Genomic DNA, 25479 nt, shown 5'->3' with positions numbered 1-25479 from the left:
TTGCAACATTGTCTTCTGTCCCTCTGTGTTGGGGGATTATTTGCACTGAGTTATCCCCAGGCTGCTGCTGGCTCAGAAATGGGTTGTGTTTGGGGAGTATTTGAGCTTTAGACTCTGCTTTCAGGAGGAGTGGTCTGTGCACTTCCCTGGAACAAGAAGTCCAGCAGCTTCTCTACCTTCGAGTTACTTTTCCTCGTTCAGCTGTGTTAATTTTATTGGGGTGTTGCTCTGTGTATGACAGCCTGGCCATGTTCCTTGCCCTGCTCTGCCCCTTCTCTTGTGAGGGCAGGGTAGATGCAAGGGAATGGGAAAACAGGGGCAGACCAGAGTTCCTGTGTGAGGTTTCCCTGGCAGAGTGGTTGCAGGGCAGCCTGTCCCTGTGCTGGTTCCAGTAGGTGAGGTGAGGTTTTTGTGCAGAATGTCCTGGAGGGTGGCTGGAGGGTGTCTCTTACCCTTTGGCTCTCTCTGCTCTACTTGTTTGGACACTTTATTAAGGATTCTTTTCCCTCGTGGATGCATTTTTACTGTGCCATTGGCTTGTGTGAGGCTATTGGATGGTCTGTGGGCTGTGTGCTGGCTCTGTGCCTCTGTGCCAGCCATGTGCAGGAAGTGGCCTTGGGGACTTATCCTGGAGGCACTCAGGGAAGGTGATGGAATGGGCAGGCTTCTGCTCACAGGGCATCTCCTGGCCTGGCCCTGGATCTGAGCGTTTTCCAGGCTGCCAGGGTGATTTCCCAGCATCCGGGCCTGTGGGCTTCCAGCTCCCTGCTTGCAAAGCCCAGTGTGGATCCTCCACTTCCCAGATTTCACACCCTCTTTGTGGATTTTTAACAGGAAAAAAAGACTGAAAGCTCACAGAGACTCCATCCCAAGGTATTTACACACAGCACTGCCTTCCTCTTTTTGGCACCTCCTCTCTGCTTCCCATGCAGCTCCTCACCTCCCCTAACTGGTCTGGCTGCAGGGCCACACGTGCCCTCCTAACCGGGCTACCAGCAGCTGCATGTCAGTGACAGACCCCACCCAGCTTGCCAGAGCTGCCCACAGCGTGGGGTGAATGCAATGCCACCAGTGCTTCCAGAAGCAGACCCACATCAGTGACCCCTGGGCACAGGCCAGCATGCTGCCAGGGGATTGCAGAGCCTCTGGGATGCAGTGTCAGCATCCAGGTCAGGGTTTGGCTCTCTGCCCATCAGCAGCAGCTCTCACAACGCACTTCCCTTTGCAGGGAAGCTGGCAGGGGTCACCTGCAGCTTCCTGGCCACAGGCAGCAAACCTGGAGCTCCAGAGCCAGCATGTGGACTCTGCCTGCCTCACGTGGCTTCTGGAACCCCAGAGTGGGCAGGCAAAGACACACAGTGCCATGGGGCTGACCTCCTCCCTGGGGCACTGGAGGCTGGGTGCTAAATCAGGGATCCTTCAAGGAGGGATGCAAGAGAAAACTGCTGGATGCCCTTGGGCTTGTTTACCTGGTGCCTGGCTGGGACCTTGCTGGTGGGACAGAATTGTGGAAACTGCTTTCCCAGGTAAAACCAGGAGCCCTGGGGGTCCATGAAGGCTTTCCAAGTGGGCCCAGTTGTGCCAAGCTGTCAAGCAGCTGATGTCCTGGGTACCACATGTGTGGGAGCTGTGTGCTGGGCTGTGGGGTCCTGGTGCCTCCAGATGTCAAATGAGCATCTTTAGGGCTGCACAGAGTCACCCTGCGCCCCCGTGGCTGCTCTCTGTGCACCGCAGCTGAAGGAGCTGTGGGGAGTCTGGCGCTGTGAGGAGGAAATGTGCAGGACTCTGGGTCAGGTGCCTGCCCTCACAGAGATGGGAGAAGTGAAGGTCTGAGCGGAGTCTGGGGCATGTTCCCTGCACAGCTTCCCCCAAGCTTCTCTGAGGAAAGGTGAGAAGGTCAGGGAAGTTAAGTCTTGCCCTGAGCAGTGGCACCACCCTGGAGAGGTGGACAGCCAGAGCAACCGTCAGGGTGAGCTCAGCCCATCAGCCTCAGGTGTTGGTGGCTCTGTCACAGTTCTGGCATCTTCAGTCAGCCAGCGCTGGGTGGCTCTGCACTGGTGCAGTCACTTCTTACCAGGGTAGTTATTACCTAAAAACCCAGAGAACAGATTTTTTGGGAGGCCTGCAGGGCCAAGCAGTGTGATCCCACCATGCTGCTGTTTGTCTCGGGCCGTGCTGCTGTCAGGATCCCCACAGGTGGCTGTGGGACAGGTGGCTGTGTGGCTGTGCTTGCTGCTTCGCTGTGGGACTGCAGCTCAGGGCAGCCCCACAGGGCAGGAGGAGCCTGTTTGTGGGAACAGCCCAGAGCAGCTGCTACTGCAGGGCCTCTCCTGGCTGCTGCTGCTGCCCACGGGGATTCATCGCCGTTACCTGCGGTCTGGACACTCTGCTTCAGGTGTTGCAGGCAGACTGTGTTTAAAGGTTTTCCTCATGGCTGTGGGCTGTGAAAAGGAGCTTCTGGAGTGGGAGCTGCAGCTCTGGTGCATGGTTTGCAGCAGGCTGTGCTGTGAACATCTCCCTCGGTGGCCCGTGAGGGGGGCGAGGTTTGGGTTGTTCTCCTCATCCCCCTTCCCTTGTTTTTGGACAAGCCTGTTTCCAATCTTGTGCTTTCCTCAGGCCCCCTGGAACCCAGATGTGGACGCGTGGTGGCACGAGCTGATGAGTGGTGCCAGCACGGAGTGTGAGCCCGAGTGGTGCGACGCCGAGGACGAGCTCTTCATCCTCTACACGAGCGGCTCCACTGGAAAACCCAAGGTGTGCTCCCAGCTCCCTGCACGGGACAGGCCAAGCCACAGGAACCCCTCAGCTGGGGGAACTGCTGAGGGGGGAGTTGGGAGTCCCCAGCAGGAAGAAGAGCCACAGAGGTCTTGGGAAAAGGGCTGTGCTGGTCATTCCTGCTCAGCTGCTGTTGGAGCTCAGTGATGTTCAGCTGGGCCTGGCAGGATGAGGGTGGGTGTGGGTGGGAGCTCACCCTGACACCCCTGTGCCTTCTCCTCACAGGGTGTGCTGCACACTGTGGGTGGGTACATGATTTTTGCTGCCACCTCGTTCAAATACGTGTTTGATTACCAACCTGATGATGTGTACTGGTGCACGGCCGACATCGGATGGATAACGGGCCATTCCTACCTCACCTACGGACCCCTGGCCAACGGGGCCACCAGCGTGTTGGTGAGTGCTGCGTGCTTCACTCCAGGAAAAGGGAGCTGGTGGTGCTGAGCTGCATCCCTGCACTGCTCTGTGATGGTGTGCAGGGCTCTGGGAGGAAGGGTGGTGCTCTCCAGGGAGGGCATGGTGACTGCTCACAGGGGTAGTTTGCACGTGGCTTTTGGCTGGTTAATTTTTCAAATGCTCCCTGTTTCTTTCCCATAGAAGTACAAGCCTTGTGTACCAATGGAAGCAGGGATGTTCTGAGTTAATGGAAAAACTGGATCAGGGGCTGGTGTTTTCCCTGCTGATGCTGATTTGGCAACTTGTTGTTTAACTCCTGTGCCTGTATCTCTCTTGGCAGTGTAACAGATCAGGGAGCCAGAGACCTGTGCCCAAAATCCCCAGGGAAATGCAAACAGGAAAATCACTGTTATGGTGGGGGGGGCCTTTAGGGAGTTCCTTGTGCTTTGGGTTGTGATTCTGTCACAGTGTTGGACCTCTTGCCCTTTGCCATGTGGGCAGGGTCATTTGGGCTGGTGGAACTGGGTCACTGTGGTGGCCACCCAAGTGCTTATGCTGCAAGGGGGTGTCAGGGGACATCTGCTAGGACAACTGGGGTGGGCTGATGCCAACTCCATCCCAAGGAGGCAGCGAGGGGGGTCCTTGACCTGGGCTGGTTTCACTGTGTGCTACCCCTATAAGGACATGCTGGGGTCCAGCTGCTGTTTGGCTCCTCCCGCTTGGGCAGGTGCTGCAGGTGCAGAGCAGTGAGAAACAGCTGTGTCACTGCTCTGTCTCCTGCTCAGTTTGAAGGTGTCCCCACCTACCCAGATGTTGGAAGAATGTGGAGCATCATTGACAAGTACAAGGTGACCAAGTTCTACACAGCACCCACAGCCATCCGGCTGCTGATGAAGTACGGCGAGGAGCCCGTCAAAAAGTGAGTGCCAGTCCCAGTGACATGAGGACATTGGCTGTGCACAGCAGGGTTGAGTGGGAACTGCCAAAGTGACCAGGTCTCCTCTCTTCCCCTATGGAAGAGTGCTGAGAAAGCTCTGAGCTGTACCTGCAAAGTCCATTTCGGGTAGCCCAGGGGTTCCTGCAGGCTCTGCTGTGCAGCAGGCTCACAGCTGCTGCTCTCCACGGCCTGCTGAACCCCTGCCAGCCCCTTCCTCTCTGCAGGCACAGCAGGAAGTCTCTGAAGGTGCTGGGGACTGTGGGTGAGCCCATCAACCCCGAGGCCTGGCTGTGGTACTACAGTGTGGTGGGAGAGGAGAGGTGTCCCATTGTGGACACGTTCTGGCAGACAGAGACGGTGAGTCCTAGCTGGGTGTCCCTGGCACCTCTCTGTCCCTTGTGCTCCCTGCAGGGCCTCTTGGCAGGTTTCCCGTAGTGGGGTTTTGGGTCTGTGGCCTGCCCAGGAAACTCTGGTGTGCCCCTTCTCTTCCTATCCTGGAACTCAAACAGGCTCCAAGGGGAAACCTTCCTCTCCAAGGGTCTCTTCCAGACTGTTCTCTGGACGCTGCTCTTCTTCCCCTCTTTCTCTCCCCCAGCAGCTCCAAAGCTTTGTGCCCAGACAGACTCCCCGTTGTGCCATTCCCAGGGCCCATCTGCACGCCTGCCCTGAGCAGCCCTGCCTGGGATGTGCTGTTGCCAGAGCTGATGGCACAGCTGAGGGATGGGCTGGCATGGCCCAAACTCACCGGTTTTTGCCTCTCTTGGCAGGGAGGCCACATGCTGACACCCCTTCCTGCTGCCACCCCCATGAAGCCAGGCTCTGCTGTGAGTACTTGTGTTCTCCCCATGAGCCTCAGCAGGGCCCTGTCTGTGCCATGGCTGGGTGGTTGCAGCCTGCCAGGGGGTGGGGGGACAGTGGGGAGGTGACCACCAGCCAAATCCCAGGCTGGCCCCCTGCAGCCATGCTCATGGGTCCCATGTACCACAGCTCTCCAAAGCTGCCCTTGCTCTGCCTGCCAATCCTGCTGGTTCACAGGGGTCTGATGCAGGGGCTCACCTCCATCTCTCCTTTCTCCCTGCTCCTCATGGCAGACATTCCCCTTTTTCGGTGTGGTCCCTGCCATCCTGAGCGAGTCGGGGGAAGAGCTGGAAGGAGAAGCAGAAGGTTACCTGGTAAGGAAGGGCTGATCATCCCCACCCTCCCTTTGTCCATTCCCTGTGAGCTCTGGGATATTCCTGGTAGACTACCCACATCTTTTGGCCCAGGGAAGGGGTAGAGTCACCATCCCTGGAAGTGTTCAAAAAATGTATGGAGGTGGCACTTGAGGACATGGTTTAGTGGTGAATGTGGGTGATGGTTGGACTTTTCCAACCTTAAAAATTTGTGATTCTACCTCCACTAACTCTGGTCCACACAAAGAGCCCCCTGGGGTGGTGGGAACTCCCTTCAAGGCCATAACTTTGTGGGAACTTTTACAGCTGATCACTGAATGAACTTGCACATGTGGGCAAGGCAGGAGGATGGGAACAACTCCTCAGCCAAGCTCCTTCCCCCTGGCCAAAACTGGTGAGACTTTCCCAGTGGATCAGCACTGGCAGCGAGTGTCTGAGTGCTACTCATGGCTGTCTCTGACATCTCTCTGACAGTGGTGTACCCCTGGGTTATTGGGGTGGCTCTCACTGCCCCAGCTCTGTGGTTTTCACCCCCAGGTGTTTAAGCAGCCCTGGCCAGGGATCATGCGCACGCTCTACGGAAAGCACCAGCAGTTTGAAACTGTTTACTTCAAGAAGTTCCCTGGGTACTACGTGACAGGCGATGGTAAGGGCGTCCAGGCTGCTGTGGTCACAGGGGCCTGGGGACAGCAGTGGAAATCTTACCCTGTCCTGCCCTCAGAATCCTTTATCAGTTGCTCTGAGGACTGGCACTGCTGCCTCACACTCATTTCTGGCTATTTTTAGGTTGCAGGAGAGATAAAGATGGTTATTACTGGATCACAGGGCGAATTGATGACATGTTGAATGTTTCTGGTAAGAAGGAGTTTTGTCTTCAGTGGGGACCAGTGCACTTTCTGACACCTTGCTTTGTGACACTTCTGCATCCGTTTCAAAAGCCACCTGGTTTATAGGGATGGTTCTGCATCTGTGATTCTGCCCAGCAACCTGTCCTCAAAGTGGATCCAGTTGCTGGGTCAGGGTTATTTCAGGGTTATTACAGGGACACACAAGCCTGTGACTTGGTGACTTGCTGCACCATTTTCCCTGGAGACGATGCCCTGGAAGGAATGAACCTTCTGTAACCAGCCAGGGCACCTCTGTGCTGAAGGATTTAGGGCTACAGGGAATCACAGAGTTTAGGCAGGACTGTGGGGTTGCTAATCCAACCTGCTGCTTCATGGAGGGCTCACCTCAAAGCTGGATCAGGCTGCTCAGAGCTCTGAAGACTCCTACCTCTCCTGAGTGAGTCTTCGAGATTCAGCTGCTTCTCAGTCCATCATTTTCCATATACTCTATTTAATAGTTCCCTCCCTCCTTTCCGGGAGCCTGTAGCCTCCAGGTACATCCTGCTGGCTCTGAGGTGCTGCTTTACTTGTCTCTGGATCAGACTAGATTCTTCCACCTGACCAGCAGTGCTTAATTCTCCAACTGATCGTTCTGGGAGTTGACCACCTTCCTGTGGCTTTCTGTGACAGCAGTGCCAGGGTGGGATGTCAGAGCACTGGTGCAGGAGCAGAGGTGTGCAGGAGTGAGTTGTGCCCCTGCCCCAAGATGTGGTGTGTCATTGCCCCTCCCCACAGCAGTGAGCTGGAGCCTGGACTCTGCAGACCCAACCTCTTCCTCTGCACCTTCCATGTGGGCAGGTCTCCTCCTGCCAAATCCAGCTCCTCCTCAGCCTGTGCTTTGGAAGGGCATCACTGTGAACTGTCCATGATCTGTTCCAGAAAGAAGCCTAAAGGTGGGAGGGAGAACAGCCAGGGGAGGTGGCTGCTGCGGGTGAGTGACACCTGGCAGCTTCCAGAGCACTGCAGAAATGAGTTTCACTCTCCCAACTCTTGTCCTTTCCCGAGCACATCAAACTGATGCTTTCAAACCTGTAGTTTAGGGCCTTTTACAGCCTCAGGCCTCTTCCTGCAGGTCAGTAAAGCTCTGCCTCCCCCTTGTTTCCAGGTCACTTGCTGAGCACGGCGGAGGTGGAGTCGGCCCTGCTGGAGCACGCGGCGGTGGCCGAGGCTGCCGTGGTCAGCCACCCGCACCCCCTGAAGGGCGAGTGCCTCTACTGCTTCGTGACCCTGAGAGAGGGCCACGAGTTCACCAAGAACCTCACAGATGAGCTCAAAAAACAAGGTAGCAACAGCCAAATACTGGGGAGCAGGCAGGGGGAGGACAGGGGATGGAGGGGTTAAGGGCTCGGGTGCCTGCAGGAGGTGCTTGTGGTCTGGGGAATGCAGCGTGGACAACTGCCACGAGGTGCCTCTTGATTACAGAGCATGGCTGACAAAGACTAAAATTAGTTCTCTCGGCCTTTGGCTGCTCATGTGATGCCATCTCTGCCTCGTGGGAGCTGGCAGCCCTGTGAGGGACTGGGGTACTCAGCAGCCTTTTGTTTGCAGCAGGGCTCTCCCTGGCAGACTGGAACATCCTGGGAGGATCATTGGGTTTCTTTGGGGTGGTGCTCTGGGTGTTTGTGCTCCACTCTCAAGGAGCTGTTTCACTGCAAACTGCAGCATTGAATACACAAAACGAACCTGCCCAGCAGTGAATCAGTCCTTGCTCTATCAAAATGGTCATGGTGATGGTTGTAGCCATTAGGGAGGTCTCTGGAAGATGGAGGGAATGAAAAGATGAATGTTCTCACTGTTGGGGAAATGTGCTTATGGCCCTGTTGGCATTGCAGGTCTTGCTGTCCCCTCCCACAGTGTGGAGGCCCAGGTGCAGCAGCCCCAGGCACTGCCCTGCCAGGTGCTCCAGGAGCTGGGCTCTGTCTTGCCACACATCCTTTCCAGTCAGGATAGAAGGTTATCTCCTCACCCCTACAATGAAAATCTCTCTTTTTTTGCAGTCAGAGAAAAAATCGGGCCGATAGCAACACCTGATTACATCCAGTACGCCCCCAGCCTGCCCAAAACCCGCTCAGGTGAGTTCCAGGGATGGTACTGGGGAGGACTGGGCAGCTCCTGCCAGTGGAAGTTGATCAGCCCTGCACTGCTTGTCCAGGGCTGCTCAGATTAGGGAGGGTGCAAGCTCAGGGTGAGCAGGATGTGCAGGTCTGGTACTTCCCACTTCTGCTAAGGATGCTGAGGAGATCCTGACTCCTGGGGAGGGGGACTTTTTATATGGGCAGATAATGAAGGACAAGGGGTGATGGTGTTAAACTGCTGGGGGGCAGGTGTAGATTAAACAGACCTAAGGAAGGAATAGTCTCCTGTGAGGGTGGGGAGGCCCTGGCACAGGGTGCCCAGAGAAGCTGTGGCTGCCCCTGGATCCCTGGCAGTGTCCAAGGCCAGGTTGGACATTGGGGCTTGGAGCAACCTGGGCTAGTGGAAGGTGTCCCTGCCCATGGCAGGGGGTGGAATGAGATGGGCTTTAAGGTCCCTTCCAACCCAAACCATGCTGGGATTCTGATTCCTGCTTCCCTTTCTTGGCTGTCATTACAGGAAAGATCACCAGACGGATATTAAGGAAGATTGCCAAAAATGACCAAGATCTGGGGGACATCTCCACCTTGGCAGACCCGGGCATCATCAAACACCTTTTCAACAGCAGATGTGACACTAAGCAGTAGCAGCAGGACCTGTCCCTGCTGAGCAGAACAGTGGCAGTGGCACCTGATGAGCAGGTCCCTCCAACAGCCACTGCCTGCCCAGGAAGGAAACCTTCACCTGTTGAATTGAATGTACCAATCGTAGGAACGAGGAGAGTCTGGCTCTGGAGAGGCCGTGTCCATGCCCTGGATGAGGTGTCTATCATGTTCCAGATGGATGTCACACATCTGAGGGTCAGCCTGGTGCACAGAGGGACTCATCCTCCTTTTTCAGCACCTCGTTCTTGATTTTAATTTAATTTGGGGGGGGCGGGGGAGAGGGCGTTAATTTACTTTATGTCCTGGAGGGGCCCTGGCACCTTGTGCACAGTGGGAAGGAGCTTTGGGGGTTGGAGGGGAAGTGGTGCTGGAGTTACTCAATGCAGGCAGGCCTGGGAGATGCATCTGCCACTGCCCACAGAGCAGCTGAGCTTCCTTCTGTCCTCGGAGTGCTGCAAGCTGAGGAGCACTGCAACAGCCACACCATCCCTGCACAACTCAGCTTGTCCTGCATGCACTGTCCTGCTGCTAGCACAGCTTCCCGGGGCTTCCAGGGGAGTGGGGCAAGGCTCCAGGGAGCTCTGGGCTTTAAACAGGTTTTTTTGGGCAATCTGATACCAGGAGCTGCTGCTTCCTAACTGTGTTGTGCCAGCTGCTGCATTGTCCCCAGTCCAGGGTCCTTCACTGGCCATGGACACTACAGGCAGCCAGGAAGGGAAAGCCTTGGTGTGATATGTTCCATGGAGCCCCGGTTCCTCCAGCCCTGCTGCCACCAGCTCACAGCTGAACCAGAGCTGGAGCAGCTGGATGCTCCCTTTGTGTCCTGGGGGAGGATTGGGGGCTGCTGTTACCCCAGAGGATGGAGAGGAAATGGAGCCAGGCAGAGGCACCTTTCTCATGGCACCACGACCACTGCTACAGCAGATAAACCAAGGCAGGCAGGGCTGTAGGAGCCCTACACATTTCTTCATCAGGAAAAAAGGGTGGGAGATGTTTAAAGTCAGTATTTGCTTGTATTTGGTGTGGTTTAAGAATGATGAGAGCTAAAGGCCCCCAAACCTCTTACCCAAGAGCCTGAACACCACCAGAGTCCTGCCAAAGCCATCCTTCCTCCAGTGAAGGACATTTAACTCCAGCCAGGGCTGAGCTGGAGCTGATACCTCCTTTACAATGTCTGTATGAAAACTGCATGTGAACTGTTTGATTTTGCACTTAAACCAAAGGAGAACTGGGCTTTAAAACTTGCTACAACAGCTGTTTTGGGGAGTGCCAATGGACAGGCATTACCTGCAACCTGAGCTGACATGGGGCTGGAAAGGAGGAGCAGCTGCTTCTGGGTTGGGGTGCTCAAGGCAGGTGTTGGGGTGCTCGACTGGGCTGTTGGCCAAGTCCCAAATCTCACTTGCTACTGCTGCTCTCACTGGCACAGCACCTGTGTCACCTGTAATCCCGGTGCCTGCCCGTGTCCCATGTGCCCCCACAGCTCTGTACCACTGGATTGTGCCACCTTGGTGACAAGGATTCCTACATCATCCTTCCTCCTGTTACTCTTTGTCAGCTATGTACTTTTGGCTGGAAACAGCGAGAATTTAATGCAAAATGAAATAAAATTCAAGAAGACAAAATGGAAACAGGCAGGGAGTGTGTGTGGGTGGGAGGTGCTTGTGTGCTCTTGGGTTTGGGGTGCTCAGTGCAGTTGGGAGTGGCTGTGCCAGAAACCAGGACTGGCTTTTGGGATGGGGAGGTGCAGGTTCCTGCCACCATGATGTTTTTCCATGGATTAGGATTTAGTGTGGCTGTGTGTGCTGGCTCCAGGGCTGCAGCCTGTGCCTCAGTTTCTCCCTGGTCTCCAGCCACTGCTGCTCCAAGGCTCGTGGAAAGCACAAGACAGTGTGACACCCACATGTCACCAACACCCTCATGCAGCACCAGGGCCAGGGAGACAGGTGAGCAGCTGAGGAGGCTTCAGGGCTCTCAGTACAGCTCAGGGCTGCCTCACCTCCACCCTGGGCCTGGTCCCCTCCCAGGCACAGCCATGGATCTCTGTGTACCTGGCCAGGTGTGCCCCTGAGCTCAGACAAACCTGGCACAAGCAGCAGTCAGATTGCACATTCCTTTTAATCTCTGGCTTGGGGTAATCAATTCCCCAACAAAACACCCAGGAATCCCAGGCTCAGTCACACTGGAAGAACGGAGCAGTTTCCCAGGTGACCGATTGGTGATTGATGCCACAGCAGCAGAGAGCCAGCAGGGCTGTCACTCAGCACGTCCATTCTGCAGGAATTCCACCTTTGTGCTGGTTCTGTCACTCAGCACATCCATTCTGCAGGAATTCCACCTTTGTGCTGGTTCTGTCACTCAGCACATCCCTCCAGCAGGAATTCCACCTTTGTGCTGGTTCTGTGTAACTGGCAGGGCTGGGCTGAGGCTGCCTGGGCTCTTCACTGCCAGAAAGGTGCAGCTTTTAGGGCTGAGGAGGAAAGGGGCTGAAGGAAGAGGCAGAAGACGTTGAGCAGGAGAGCCCACACTCCTCCACTGCTGTGCTGTTCCCTCTGATCCATGAAACCTGGAAGGAGACACATCTCCCCCTCTGCTGGTGCTGGTCCCAGAGTAAGGTGCTTGGAGCTGGGGCTGTGCCTGCCCAGCCTCTCCTGCAATTCCTTTGCTTCCCCACCACAGAGCTCCCAGTATCAGCAGGACCATTCCCAAGGTCGGGGTTTCCTGACAGGAAGATGCTCAGTGTTTGATTTCAGTGGGATGCACTGGCACAAGCCCAGGGGGCTTCAGGGTTTATCAACACACACAGGGCTCCAATTCACCACTGCCTTGGGAGCTGCCTCCAGCTTGTGATCTGTTGGACAGGGCTGTGGGAAGCAGCAGGAGCAGACACAGCCCTGGACCCCGCACTGCTGCCTGCCCTGTGGGGCACAGAGGCACTGTTCAGGATCAGCACCCAGTCCAACAAAACAGGAGTTGGGCAAAGCGAAAGCAAGCAAGAGGCCCTTGGCAAATTACCCAGGGCAGCTGTGCCTGGTGCAGGAACCCTGAGGGCTCCTCAGGCACAGGGGAAAATAGAAATGAGGACAGCAGCAGCACAGGAAGAAGGGCTGGAGGGGCCATCGTGAGTGGAGCTGGGCTCTCCTCTTTAAGCTGGAGAGCACTGAGGCACTGGATGAAGATCAAGGCTGGTACTTGCCCATCCACCTTTCTCCTCTCATTCCTTACACTGTGTACATCTCCAGAAATTACACAGCATCAAGGAGCTCAGAAGTGGGAGCAGCACTCTACGTCCCACTGCCGTCAGGCCAGGCCCCAAGGGAACATCCAGACCCTTGCAGTCCTGGGACTCACAGCTGGGCTGTGCACAGGGCAAGGCCCCCTGAGCAGGCAGAGCAAGGGAATCCCTTCTTTCTGGAGGGAGAATCACAGGAAGAAGCTCGGGCTGGCACCCTGGACCTTTGAGCAGTTGCATCCACACAGTCCCTCCTCACAGCCTCCAGCATGTTGGACCTTGGCAAGTGCACCCTTAGGAGAAATCCCTGTGGCAGATCAGCTCTTCAGGCAGCAGAGGGGAGGGTGGGGCCATGGCTCTTCACACCAGGTATGGCGTGTCCAGCACGGCCACCCCGGCTGCCACGCCGCCGTCCGCGTGCTCGATGGCCTTGGTGCGCAGGAGGTGACCGGCGGCCTGGTTCAGCACCAGCTCCTGGCCCTGCCTGCAAAGGAGAGGGAAACTGAGCCCCTGCAGAACACAGAGCTCATGGCATTTACCTTGGGCAGCGGATTCACCTTCCCTGTCAGCACCCAGGGCAGGGCAGAGCCCCAGGGCTAAGGTGGGGGCCCTGCAGTGGTGGCTGCCCTGGCCATTCTGCACACGGGCAGTGCCAGGGGCTGAACACTGCCAGAGCACCTTTGTTCCCAAAAGAGTGTGAGAAGGACTTTCATTTATACCCTATGGAAATCTGGTCTATGAGGGCTTAAAACAAAAGCAGCTGCTACTAGGGTTGAACAGGCGTTAGGCCTTCAGGTATTTCAGAGACCACCAGGGCTTCAGAAAAGCCACACTTCTGGATGTGGCTGCATCCAGAACCCAAGAAGTGCTCCCAGAAGTCAGGGATGAGACACACCGATCCCACGATCCCATTACACCAGTAACTGCCAGCACGAGCCCTGTGGTTTTCTAACAACTCGTTTGGCAGCAGGTTCAGAGCAGCAGCTCAGCGTGTGCACACGAGCTCAGAGCTGCCGCCAGGGGCACAGCCTGAACGGTCACATCTGTCCCCTGCACCTGCACGTCCCCAGACATCTGTCCTGCTGCTGTGCTTGTGCAGCACAGAGGGCAAAATGCTCCTGATCCACGTCAGGAGCAGGGACCTGCCCTGGAACACAAGCACATTCCTCACCTGACATAGACACCAAAGATCCCGAGCTCAGAGATGCACTCGGACACTTGGAGGGGACTGTGAGCCCTCAGCAAGTAATTCAGTGCTGGCTGGGGTTTGATCTTATCCATCAAGATGTAGGAGGTTCTCTCAGGGCTGTCTTTGATCTTCTCCAGAACCTGCCTAAGCTCTTCACCATAGAGATTGTTCCCTGGCAAACAAAACCAGCATGTCAAGCCCTTCCCAGGACAGCAGAAGCCCCTGGCCCCAGCTATGTAGCCCTGGCAGCCCAAATGACCTGGCCTTTGCCTCACCAGGGCCTTGAGAGCTCCTCCAGGAGCAGCTTTGCCTTAGTAGCAGGACTAGTCCCCATGGCTATGAGTAGCCACAAGACACTCCACCCTTTATCCCTCAGCACAGGACCAGGAGCTGGCACAGAGCTACTGCCCATCCCAAATACAGCACAAATCACAATGGAAACGCCCAGGGGCCCAGCCCAGCTCACACCTCCACAGCCCAGCTCACACCTCCACAGCCCAGCTCGTACCTCCACCTTCACGCTGCGGCTTCAGCACAAAGCGGTCGGGGTCAGCGATGGCTGTGGCAGCTATCATGTCACCCTCTTCACCCTGGCAGGAAAGGATGGAAACAGGTTGGACATCAGGAATGATTTCGTCATGGAAAGGGTGGTTTCACACTGGAATGAGCTGGATGGAGCCACCATTCCTGAAGGTGTTCAAGGAACAACTGGACAGGGCACTCAGTGCCATGGCCTAGTTGGTAACGCGGTGTTTGGTCAAAGGTTGGACTCAATGATCTCGGAGGGCTTTTCCAACCTAAATGATTCTGCAAACAGCAAAGCATCAGGGAGCAGCAGGGGCTCCTCAGCAGATCCCTCTGAGCAGAGGGATCAACAAATTCCCCAAGGACCACAACAAAGCCATCTCTTCTTCTCAACCAAAGAGCACAGGTGTGCATGTCCACTCCTGCTCCAGCCCCATTCCCACTCACCTCGTCCAGGGAGTAGAGTCCAGCAAAGGTGGCTCTCATCCGAGCGATGGCCTCGGGGCGGCCGGGCAGCAGCTTCTCCAGCGTCCCCGGCCGGCTGAGCTCCTGCTGCACCTTCTTGGTGCCCGCCAGCTGGGTGGCAATGTCAGGGCACTTCACTGCCCGGGACCTCTCCAGCAGCAGCCGCGCCTCCCAGTTCTGAGGCAGCGAGGGAGCAACCACCCCGTGAGGAGAAAAAGAAACACACAAAAGGTTTGCTCTGCTCTTTTCTGTGCAGTTATCGACATATGGTTTGTCTCCTCCCTGCCTGCTGGCAGGGACAGGGGGTGGGAACAGCACTCCAGAGAAAAGCAGACATGGATTTCCCACCACCTCTGGGAAGAGCACAGTCAGATTAATCCACTGTGTGCTCCCTCCCCAGCTTGTCCGGTGCTGCCACCTCGAGACACCAGCAAGATCTGCTCTGTGCTATTAATACCTGCAGCCTGATTGTGCTAAGAGAGCACAGAGTGAAACCTGTAAGCAGGTGCTCATACCTGTGTTAACCCCTATTGTACAAAAGCAATGCAGTGCTGCACTAAGGGATCAGCCCCTGGAGAAGAAAGCCACCCATTTTTCTTACTGCAGGGTCACCCACATGCTCTCTGGAGTCACAGCTTCCCAATGCTCTCAGCCACACCAGGCAGGACTGACCCCACCCCAGACAGGGTAGCTGCCCCTGGGATTATTTCAAGCTCCCTGAACAGTGCTCAGCTGGTGGTTTCTGGGGCAGGGAGGTGGGTACTGACCTGCTGGTCATAGTTCTGGGGCACGTAGCCCTCTCTGTAATACACCACTGCGACCTCCTGGCCGTCCCTGGAATGGAAACCAGAAGTGCTCGGAGAGCCAGGCCAGGCCCTGCCCCATCCCCAGCACCAAGGGGGCATCACAGCCCTCTGCCCCTTCTCCTTGGCCTCTGGCCCTCCTGCTCCTGCCTGGCTCTGCCAGAGCAAGCTGACCACTGAGAGCCCTGGCTCCTCTCCACTGAGCCCCAGCTTGGCTGGTCCCAAGACACAGAGAGCTGACACCCGGCCCCTGGGCTCAATAATTCTGACAACCAGCCTAGCAGAGAGTAAGAACCTCTTTTTTAACAGCTTTTACCCCACACTGGCTTAGGGGCTCAGCCTGGAGCAAAGGAGGCTCAGGGGGGACCTTGTGGCTCTGCACAAGTCCCTGACAGGAGGGGGCAGCTGGGGGGGTTGGGCTCTGCTGCCAGGGAACAGGGACAGGAGGAGAGGGAACGGCCTCAGGCTGGGCCAGGGGAGGTTTAGATTGGAGATTAGGGCAAATCACAGAAAGGGTTGTCAAGCACTAGGACAGGTGGCTCAGGGCAATGATGGAGTCACCATCCCTGGAGGGACTTTAAGACGTGTGGCTGTGGCACCTGGGGACACGTTCAGTGGTGCTGGGTTACAGGTTGGACTCCATCTCAGAGGTCTTTTCCAACCATAACAGCTCTGTCATTCTTGAAGCTGGAGGGAACAGGGTTCTCCTCCTGTGTAATTCAAGGCAGGACATCAACTCATCAACCTGAGAGGCACCAAACCACCCTGCCAGGGCTGGGCTGGCAGCACAGCTGTAGCACCACATGCCCAAACTTTGGCCACAGAACTGTGCACTTGGTCTGGCAGCTGCTGGCAGGCAGGCAGGAGAGGCAGAGGCATTCAGCAGTGACGAGGAAGGATACTCAGGAGGAAGCACAAGAGATACACTTTCCCCTCAAGTATCCGGCCATGACAAATGTATTTGTTAATTAAACACAGCACAGACACCAAAGGTCAAACCATGGAAAAATCAGCCTAACTACAGAAAAATCACTGGCATGAAACCATGTCTTCCCTTAGGTTCATCCAGCTCCAAGCACATTACCTGGAAATAGGACAAACGTCACACTTGGGACCAACTGGGAGTCTGTGATCCTCCCATCCTGGTCTCCACAGAGAGCAGGCAAGATGCTGAGTGAGTTCAAACCCAAGAGATCCTCAAAGGACATGGAATGCTGCCTCCTCCAGCACTAACAACCCAGCCCAGCTCCCACTGGGAGAGCATCATGTGGACAGTAAACAGGAAATGGCCCTGTGGAAGCCTCTCCAATAGCCAGGGCTGTTGAGAGCAGATCTTTGTGGAGGAGGTAAAAGATCCCACAGAGCAATGAAGGCTGAGGCCTCAAGGAGGGAGATTGTGAATGCAGCCGTAAAGAACTGATGTGCATCTGCAAAATGTCACCACTGTGAACACAAAATCATCTCAGCTCCAAGAGGAAACAGCAGCCTGGAGCATGGAAGAGAACTGCTTTCTCAGTCAGTCACTACTTACACTCAGCTTTGGCTGCAAGCTCCCACTGCCAGCCCCGTGTGCCCGAGAGACGGCAGGAGTGCGCACCTTGGCTCATACTCACATATACAGCCTCCTGCTGGCATCCAGGGAGCCCTGCTCAAACACATCCCGGAACCGCTTCCTGATCACACGGATATTCCTGTCAGGAGGAGAGCGAGAGTCACCAGGCTGGGCAGGGGTACTTGAGCTGGAAATCGTGGGTGGAATCGGTGGCTGCAGCAAGGAGGATCTGAAGGTTCCTTCACAAATAGCCTCAGGCTTTGTACAATGGAGGCAGAGAAATCCTACAGCCCAAAAAACTCCCTGTATAGGAACCCTTCCTATGTATCCTATGATCTGGCAGCAGTTTGCTCAGCTTCCCTTTCCAGAAACTGAACCATCTCCTTCCTTTCCCATCTCAGGGAAATTCAAACTTTACCTGCTCCAAAGCTCATTTTCTACACAACGCTGATCAAAAATGTTCCTCTGGATTTCCTCCACCAGAAACATCACCACAGCCCTGGAAGAGATACCAAGAACATCATTAAACCCATAAACACTTCACATGCTCCCAGCTGGATAGCCAGCCTTCCATCTCTGTGATTCAGGCTTCCTGCACTGCTCCTGTCCATGCTCTCCTCCTCTGTCCTTACCTTTGGGAACCGTAGAGCTCCCAGGCTTTGGCAATTCCCAAGGCCAGCCCCTTCGCTGGGTTGTTGGGCAGCAGGTGTGATGCCTCCTCAGTCTTTCCCAGCACTTTCAACACCAGCCTGTGGAACACAAAAGCCATTACTGCCATGTCCATGCCCAGCTGGACCAAGGGAGCAGCATGGAGAGCACAGGGGCCACGCAGTGCAGCTGCTGCAGTGCTAGAGGTGCTCCTTACCCGTGGACGTCGGCGGTGCGGGAGGTGAGCCCCCCGAAGCTGGCAGCAATGGTGTTTATTTCTATCTGCCTCAGAGCTGCTGTGCCATCCAGCCCGCAGTCAAACATGTAATCCGAGCGGTTGATGCCCAAAAACACAGTCTGGAACACAGGGAGGGGAGCTGGGGTCTCCTGTCACCTTTAACTGCAAATCCGTTGATGACCTCGCTTCAAAATCCTCCCAGAGCAGATCCAGTCAGAGGATCACAGAATGGTTTGGGTTGGAAGGGACCTTCAAGATCACCTCAACCCAGCCCCTGCAGTGGGCAAGGACACCTTCCACTATCCCAGGTTGCTCCAAGCCCTGTCCAACCCAGCCTTGAACATTCTGAGGGATGGGGCAGCCACAGCTTCTCTGGGCAACCTGTGCCAGGGCCTCCCCACTTGCACAATAAATTTCCTAGTATCTCATCTAAACCTATTCTGTGTCAGTTTGAAGCCATTCCCCCTTGTCCTGTCACCCTCAGTTTGATAAAAACCACTGCAGGTCACACACCTGGGTGCTCTGCCCCCTGCCCAGGGCCCACAGCCCTCTCAGAGCTCCAGAGGAGTTCCCAACACTCCTGAGAGTAAAGGAGCTTCTGCAGGGATGGCCTGTCTGGTGCAGGTCCCAACAGGACACATGTCCCTGCACACTCCTGAGGCTCCCAGAGGACAAACCACATTAAATCCTCCCACTCCAGGCCAGGCTGTTTCTAGCAGCACCAGCCAAAGAGCTCAGCTATTCAACAGGGCAAGGTCGTGAGCTCACAGGCTGTGACAAGACATCGCAGCGCAGGCAGTGAGCAGCCTGGCCAAGGGACAGCTCAGAGTCCACAGTGCCAAAGCATGCAGCCAGAGCCCAGGCACCCCCACCACAATGCCAAGGGGCACAGACCACTGGGATCCCCTGCCAAGGTACCTGAGCCAAGCCTTCCTCCAAAACTTGCATGTAGATTCTGAAGAGTTGAGCTGTGAAGTCGTCTACCTTGATGGTGCTGGAAAGAAACATAGACCACATCAGTCCCCTGATGCTGTCACAGAGGAACAAGAAAATTAATTCTTCTGCAGAAAAAGCCCTTAGCAGGGGCCTTCTCCAGCACAAAGAGCAGGGCTAGGGCTTGATCAAGTGCTGCAGCACTGTGAAACACCTCCCCATGAATGCTCAGTGCAAAACCACAACACAAACCCAGTTTGCCCAGCACAGCCACTCCAAAAAAGGCCCTCCTGTGCAGAGGTGACTCATTGGCAGGGCAGAGATGGGACAAGTAAAGGCAAAGAAATGCAGCAGAGTTCTGCAGGTTCAGGGAAGAAACCACAGGTCTCTCTGTGCCTGCCCACACAGTTCAGAGAAGTTTCACAAGCTTAATCCAAGTCCCCCTGCCCTGTCAGGCTCCAAATCCCTCCAAAACACTGTGGCCCTGCTAGAGTAGGTGTGGCTTTTCCTCAGGGTCCCAAATCCCTGAGCAGCACCTCCAGGGAGCTGCCCTGGCACAGGGCAGGCACCTGAGCACACGCAAGCCCCAGGTGCTGCATTCTTTAACCACAGGTATGAACACATCCCCACAAGCTCTGGCTGCAGCCAGCTCTGGAAAAGGCACAAGCACTGGAACAGCTCCAAGGGGTCAGGCTTCAACAAAACAAAAGCATACTGGAAACAGCCCCCTCTGCTCTGTGCCAGTGCCAGAGGCAGCAGCATGTGCACAGGCAGCACAGAATGGGCAGCGGGAAGGGAAGAGCGATTTGTAGAAGCATCAGCCCCACAATTCTGAGCAGCAAAGTCAGGGATGGTCACTCCAGCCCAGGGCAACAGCCACAGATAAACTCAGCAGAGTCCTGGAGCCAGAGCTGGAAAGTCCTGCACCCAGAGTTTGTGGATGGGAAAGAGGAGATGGGGGTGACTGACAGAGGGTGTGGGAAAAGGAACAGACACCTCCTCTCCACCACTGCTGCAGGAGAGCTGGTGGCTACTGGACAGACACAGGCAGATGCACAATAAGACTACAGGAGACTCCTAAACCCAGGACTCAAAGACTCCAGTGATTTGCATTTAAGGCCCAGGGTCCAACAAGCTCATAAGTATGAATTCACAAGCCTAAAACAGTGGCAAACAGACCTCAGAAAGGCAGGAACGCCAGAAGGGTGATAAATGCTTTACATTTGAAATACTTCATTAAAATGCAACACACAGAAACGTTACCTGGCCAGAGTTTGCTCCAGGAATTCTTTGTTTTGACTGATGGCATCCACCAGCAGGTTAAAATCCTGCTGGACAGCATAGGCTTGTTCAAACAAGGCCCGTGGCACTGCTGACGGGAGCAGCGTGAAGGGCGCGTAATTCACCACCTGCAAGCAGGGATGAAGCACAGCAGTCAGGTCTGGGCAGCTGAAGAGGAGCTAAAGAGGTGCTTCCTCTGCTTGTCTGAAGGGTGAAGCCACCCCCAGCCCTCCTGGGCAGACACAGGGCCTCGACCCTGCGGATTCCTAAGTTTTGAGGACTCTGTTTTATGAACCATCCACAGGCCACTGCTGCTCCAGAGCTCAGGGACTGATGGCTTCCCCCTGTCTCCACCTGAACTGGGCAGCACTGTCTCCAGAACATCTCAGTGGCAGAGAAAAGGTTCATTTGCCGGTCCTGGGTTCTTGGCCATCAGTTACTTCCTTTGATCCCTGCTCAGTGACTCCAGACCCCTGGCTCATCCCACATCTCAGGCACGGGGTCACACTCAAAGTCTATATATTAGACCACGGAGAAGTTTCCAACTCACCTGGATTTTCACATGAAACAAGGGACACTGGCAGTGTGTTTGGCCTCTCCTCCCAGGCTCCCTCTTCCTCTCACCCTTTGAGATCAGAGCCCTGACACCAAGGAGCAGTGCTGTGGTGAAGACCTCCCTCCTCATACCTCTGGCAGCTGCCTGCTTGCCCCCAGGCTCCTCAGAGACCCTTTCCCAATGGTGCCCCACTCCCCCTGCACAGGGGTACTTCTTCCTCTGAGACCCCTCATGGCATCCTGCTCCAACAGGCTGAGCCCTCCCACCCCAGCCATCCGCCAGGGATTGCCCAGAGGTAAATCCCACACATCAGCCACCTCCACCTCTGTCACCTCACCCCAGGTATGGGGCAAAGGCTGATCATAGCTGGGAACACGCCAAAAGCAGAGGCCCCTCCGAGAGACTCTCCTCTGGTTCAAAGGTTCATACAGGTGGCAAGAGGCTGGGAGACGGATTAACTCCCAGCACCAACACTGGCAACTTCCTAAGCCTTCCCAGATCTACCCCTCTCCTTGAAAAAGGGAATCTGTATGGCAAGGCAGTCTCCTCGGGGGCTGCGCTCATCATCGGGATGGGCTGTGAGCTGCAGCCCCAGCTCGGCCCTGCTCCAGCCGGGAGACGCTCCTTGAGAAGGGCTCAGGGACCCCGGGCACGGCAGCGGCTCCTCCCCGCGCTGCGCACTCACATCCGAGGCGTGGGGCTGCTCCCCGGTCCGCATCAGCACCCCCGCCAGCAGCGCCGCGTCCACCGCCACCGCCGCCGCCTCCCGCACGGCCGCCGCGTCCCGCACCACGTCCCGCCAGGGCGCGGCCATGGCAGCGCTGCGGGCACAGCACAGCAAGGGCTCACTGCCCGTCCCACACCCTCGCCGTCCCCATACACCAGACCCCTGGTCCCTGTCCCGGCGTCCCCAGCCCCTGTGCCCTGACCCCCGGCCCCTCGCTCTCCCCCAGCCCCTGTGCCCTGATCCCGGCCCCTCGCTCTCCCCCAGCCCCTGTGCCCTGATCCCGGCCCCTCGCTCTCCCCCAGCCCCTGTGCCCTGATCCCGGCCCCTCGCTGTCCCCCAGCCCCTGTGCCCTGATCCCGGCCCCTCGCTCTCCCCCAGCCCCTGTGCCCTGACCCCCGGCCCCTCGCTGTCCCCCAGCCCCTGTGCCCTGACCCCCGGCCCCTCGCTGTCCCCTAGCCCCTGTGCCCTGACCCCTGGTCCCTGCCCGTCGTCGGCCCCCGGTCCCCAGACCGTCACTGCGCCCGGACCCCCGAGCCCGGTTCCCGCTCCCCGGCCCCTTACTGGTTCCCGCTCCCCGGGCCATCGCTGTCCCCTGAACCCCGACCCCTCTGTCCCTCTCCGGCCCCCCGGCCCCTACTGACCCACGACCCCCGGTCCCTCCCCGACTCCCGGTCCCCGACCCCTCGCCCTCTCTGACGCTGCCGGTCCCTCCGCGGTCACCACACCGCCCCTGACCCTGGCCCCTCACTGACCCCGTCCCCCGGTCCGTCCCGGCGTCCCCGGTTCCGCCGCCCGGACCCGCTCCGGCCGCTCGGTGCGGGCGCTGCGGACGGCCCCGTGATTGGCCAGGCTGCGCTCCTCGCCCCGCCCTCCATTCAGATTGACAGCGCAAGAGACCAATCAGTGCGGGGAAAGCGCCCCTCGCGTGCGGCGCCGCGCACGCGGGGCGGGAGGAGGAGGAGCCGCGTGGGGAGCGCGCAGCGCGCACGCGCAGGGCTGTGTCACGGGGGTGTGACGTCATGTCGTGACATCAAGGAGGCGCTGAGGGCGCTGGGGGTGCTCGGCCGCGTCTGGGGCTGCGGCTCCTTAAATCCGAGCGCTGCAGGCAGGGGCTGCTCGGGGCCGGGGCTGCTGGGGGCCCAAAGCGATGGGAGTGGCTGGCGCAGTGGTCTCGGAGGCGGCTCCCAGCGTCGGCCGTGCTGCGGCCCCATGGAAGCGCCTCCGCGTTAACTCGCTGGCGCCCACGCACTGGAGCTGCGTTATCTGCTGCCCTCGTGGGAGCTGGAACTCACCCTTGGCAGGCAGGAGAAATGCAGACCTGCCCGAGGAAGTGAAAGGAATTTGAAATATCTTTGTGCTTTCCATTTCTTGCCCTCTTCCTCCCCGAAATGCCGTTGCTGCACTGCAGTGACAGGGCCCGGGGAGGGGCTGGCTGAGGGCACCTCGGTGTCCCCCGTTGCTCCCGGGTGTCCCCAGGGCGTGTCCCTGGCCGTGTGCCGGGGCAGGGAGGTGCTCCCAGGTGCTCAGCAGTGTCTGCGGTGCCCTGGGGCACAGCACAAGCTGAGATGTTTCTCCCCTGTGGCTGTGGATTTTTCTCCCCTCTGCCGCGCTTCCTCAGGGGACGGGGTTGCTCGCTGCCCTCGTGTCACACAGAGCCAAGGCTGGGGCTCTTCCGGGCCTGCTCACCTGGGCACACCTGAGAAAGAGCAGATCCCAGAACCCTTTCATGTACTTGCAGGACATTCGTTGCCCAGCAGTAGGGCTTGAATTGGCAGTGTGGGCGATTGAGAGGGTTATTCCTCTATTAGGAGCAGACCCAGAGAGTTCATCACTGTTGGACAGGTTGGGACATGACTGGCTCTTTATCCTACTACCTGTGCCAGGAGTTGTCCAGGGCATTTCGAGCCACTTAGCTCTGTTCTTAGGGATCTATCACCAAAATGAAGCTCTGTGGTTACAGCTTTCATGGACCTGCTGGAGCAGAGCCATGAAGATGCTCCAAGGGCTGGAGCCCCTCTGCTCTGCAGCCAGGCTGGGAGAGCTGGGGGTGCTCACCTGGAGAGGAGAAGGCTCTAGGGAGACCTCAGAGCCCCTTGCAGGGCCTAAAGGGGCTCCAGGAGAGCTGGAGGGGGACTTTAGACAAGGTTCTGGAGTGACAAAACCAGAGGAACTGGCTTCCCACTGCCAGAGGGCAGGGTTAGATGGGATATTGGGAACAAATTCTACCCTGTGAGGGTGAGGAGGCCATGTGCCCAGAGAAGCTGTGGCTGCCCCATCCCTGGATGTGTTCCAGGCCAGGTTGGACAGGGCTTGGAGCAAACTGGGATAGTGGAAGGGACATAGACATGGACATAGAAGTGACAGGGACATGGAATGAGATGAACTTTAAGGTCCCTCCCAATCCAAACCATTCTGTGATTCCATAAACACCCACTCTGTTTGTTTTCTGGACACAGGAATCCTTCTTCTTTTCCCTCTCTGCTGCCCCATCTGTCAGTAACTGTGGATTCACACCTTAATTAATACAGAATTTGGCAACTGGTAATCCAGTCGTATCTCACTGGAAAACTGCCCTGGGCCAGGATCCAACTCAGGCCCCACCAGCAGTGAGGAACAAATTTTAATAAGGATGCAGAAGGACAAAGTTTTCTCAAACAGAAGCATTTCCCTTCTCAGTCCTCAGTCCTGTCAGGGTCCTGCATCTCCTCTACCTGATGCTTGCTCTGAGAGTCTGAGAAAGGGCATAAAACCCTTCAGTTTCTAAGTGAAACACTGCAAAAATTGTCCAAGTTCAGTGCAAGAAGCTGGGAAAAAAGCTCTGCCCTTTCCCTGGGAGTTCCTGGAACTGAATGCACCCTGCTCAGAATAGAAGTGTTTTATAGGGAGCTGTGACTTGCCTTTTCTGTCTCTTTTCCCGATTCACTCTGGAGAATGAGATTTTTTTCAGAGTAATCCAGTAGCCCAGGGAGGATTTGTACGCGCAGATTGCTCCTAATCTCTGCCACAGGGTCAGAGAGCTGCAATGCAGCTCGGAGGAGGTTGAATCATAAAAAAATATGGCAGACATGGTAAGTATTTGGCATGTTCCATGCAACAAAAGATGAACAACAGCAACTGGGCCATTATCTTTATTTGCTAAAAATAGAGTCCCGCAAAGTTTAAAGAAAAGTATTTTATATTTGTAAACCTCTCCTCTCCCTGTTAAAGAGCCTTCAAAGATGGGCTTTGTGGCTTTGGGCTGTCGCATCCCCTTTCAAAGGCTGCCCTGCGCTCAGACAATTGAAACTCGAGACAACATCAGCCACAGCGGGGTGGGGGGAATGAATAGTTGTGCCATGACCCTGCTCTCCTCGCTCAGCCGAGCCTGGCACGTGAATGGGAGCTCTGCAGCAGGTACATCCCCCAGGCAGCCGCATCCCGCAGCCGGGATGCCCACGGCACACCGCAGGTGGCCCGGCCGTGCAGGGCACCGAGGGCGCTGGCAGGGCCAGCAGAGAGCCAGCACCCAGCTCGCTTGCCCGCACCGCTGCTGAGCTTTGCACGGGCAGTCGATACCCTTGGAGCTGCCGGTGGGTGCAGAGCTGGGTGCTGGCTGCCCCTCCACGCCTCCAAGGAGCCTCTCATCACTCGCACACTCGCTGCCCTGGTACCCTAAAATGAGGAAAAAAAACCCCAAAGCCCCGGATCTCCTTTGCTTTTCCGGCTTCAGAGAATTTAGCCCAGTCTGAGGTTTTGGGCGGCTCTGTTGTACCTGAGGATATTTGGGCATCGATGCAGAAACCAGCGCTTGCAATAGAGCAGTCCCAAAGCCACCCACGAGTGGTCACACGGCAGGAGGGGATGATGCGATGCCCAGCACCAGACCCATAAAGACAGAACAATAGGGCTATTTTCATGCAAGAGAGTTCAGAGGTCTCCTCGGAGAGCCAAACCTCTTGCTGGCCCATCATCCACGAGAAAAACAAGACAGAGCTCTGGAACCCTGTCTTCCCTGCGGTATAAGCACCAGCTTCAGCCGGGGCGTGACAGAAATCTATTGTCTCTAAGGCTGTATTTCGATGCAAAATGCTCTGGTAAAGCCAGCAATCCTCCTCCTCCCCCCCCCCCCCCCCCCCCCCCCCCCCACGTGTGGCTATTGTTTGAAGTGCAGAACAATTGAAGGGTGCTCTCATGGGCTAAAGATAGAACGGCAGCTGGTGCTGTCCTTTTCCCTGTAACTGAGAATAAAACAATGCCCGAGTATTGTCTGCACTGCTGGAGCAGTGACATTGGACTCTCTGCCAAGAGAGCATCTAAAAGATCAATGAAACCCGGGTTTATTTATAAGCGGGTAGTGTCATTTCTTCCCCAAAGTAATTTCACTTCCTTGGCTTTTCCACCAGACCATTCTGTGCCGTGAAGTGGCCGCGGAGTGAGGTATAAATA

The 25479-nt window shown here is 56.5% G+C and overlaps 2 protein-coding genes across 8 annotated transcripts in view; one reads left to right on the top strand and one right to left on the bottom strand.

Annotated features, from left to right (window-relative positions):
- The window catches only part of ACSS2 (acyl-CoA synthetase short chain family member 2), a 31578-nt gene extending 21042 nt beyond the window's left edge, over positions 1–10536 (top strand). The window contains exons 8-19 of one of the 2 annotated variants that reach the window (XM_048321673.1): positions 835–873; positions 2617–2754; positions 3001–3171; positions 3957–4090; positions 4333–4465; positions 4876–4932; positions 5200–5280; positions 5818–5926; positions 6067–6135; positions 7273–7449; positions 8165–8239; positions 8760–10536. In XM_048321673.1, the coding sequence (XP_048177630.1) occupies positions 835–873; positions 2617–2754; positions 3001–3171; positions 3957–4090; positions 4333–4465; positions 4876–4932; positions 5200–5280; positions 5818–5926; positions 6067–6135; positions 7273–7449; positions 8165–8239; positions 8760–8887 (1311 nt within the window). In that variant the 3' untranslated portion in view covers positions 8888–10536. The remainder of the gene's footprint in view (positions 1–834; positions 874–2616; positions 2755–3000; positions 3172–3956; positions 4091–4332; positions 4466–4875; positions 4933–5199; positions 5281–5817; positions 5927–6066; positions 6136–7272; positions 7450–8164; positions 8240–8759) is intronic. The other variant, XM_048321674.1, reaches the window with a different exon arrangement.
- Positions 10537–11004: 468 nt separating this feature from the next.
- Positions 11005–21883, bottom strand: GSS (glutathione synthetase). Of its 6 annotated transcripts, none has more exons than XR_007207184.1 (13): positions 20322–20836; positions 19754–19899; positions 18476–18551; positions 17537–17676; positions 17304–17420; positions 17090–17170; positions 16733–16810; positions 15084–15150; positions 14299–14493; positions 13835–13916; positions 13309–13498; positions 11293–12621; positions 11005–11243 (listed from the first exon to the last, which is right to left on the bottom strand). XR_007207184.1 is itself a non-coding variant. In XM_048321676.1 (13 exons), exons 2-13 carry the CDS (start codon positions 21139–21141, stop codon positions 12498–12500), a joined length of 1425 nt encoding a protein of 474 aa, XP_048177633.1. In that variant the 5' UTR covers positions 21142–21148; positions 21807–21883; the 3' UTR covers positions 11005–12497. The 6 variants fall into 6 exon arrangements, 4 of the variants coding, with proteins under 4 accessions (XP_048177633.1, XP_048177634.1, XP_048177632.1 ...); XR_007207185.1 differs by having other exon boundaries at positions 11005–11194; XM_048321676.1 differs by lacking the exon at positions 20322–20836 and adding exons at positions 21013–21148; positions 21807–21883 and having other exon boundaries at positions 11005–12621.
- Between the last annotated feature and the right edge of the window lie 3596 nt (positions 21884–25479).

Source organism: Corvus hawaiiensis, chromosome 17 (assembly GCF_020740725.1).
Source record: "Corvus hawaiiensis isolate bCorHaw1 chromosome 17, bCorHaw1.pri.cur, whole genome shotgun sequence".
NCBI lineage: Eukaryota > Metazoa > Chordata > Aves > Passeriformes > Corvidae > Corvus > Corvus hawaiiensis.
This window is presented reverse-complemented; position numbering and strand designations above follow the sequence as displayed.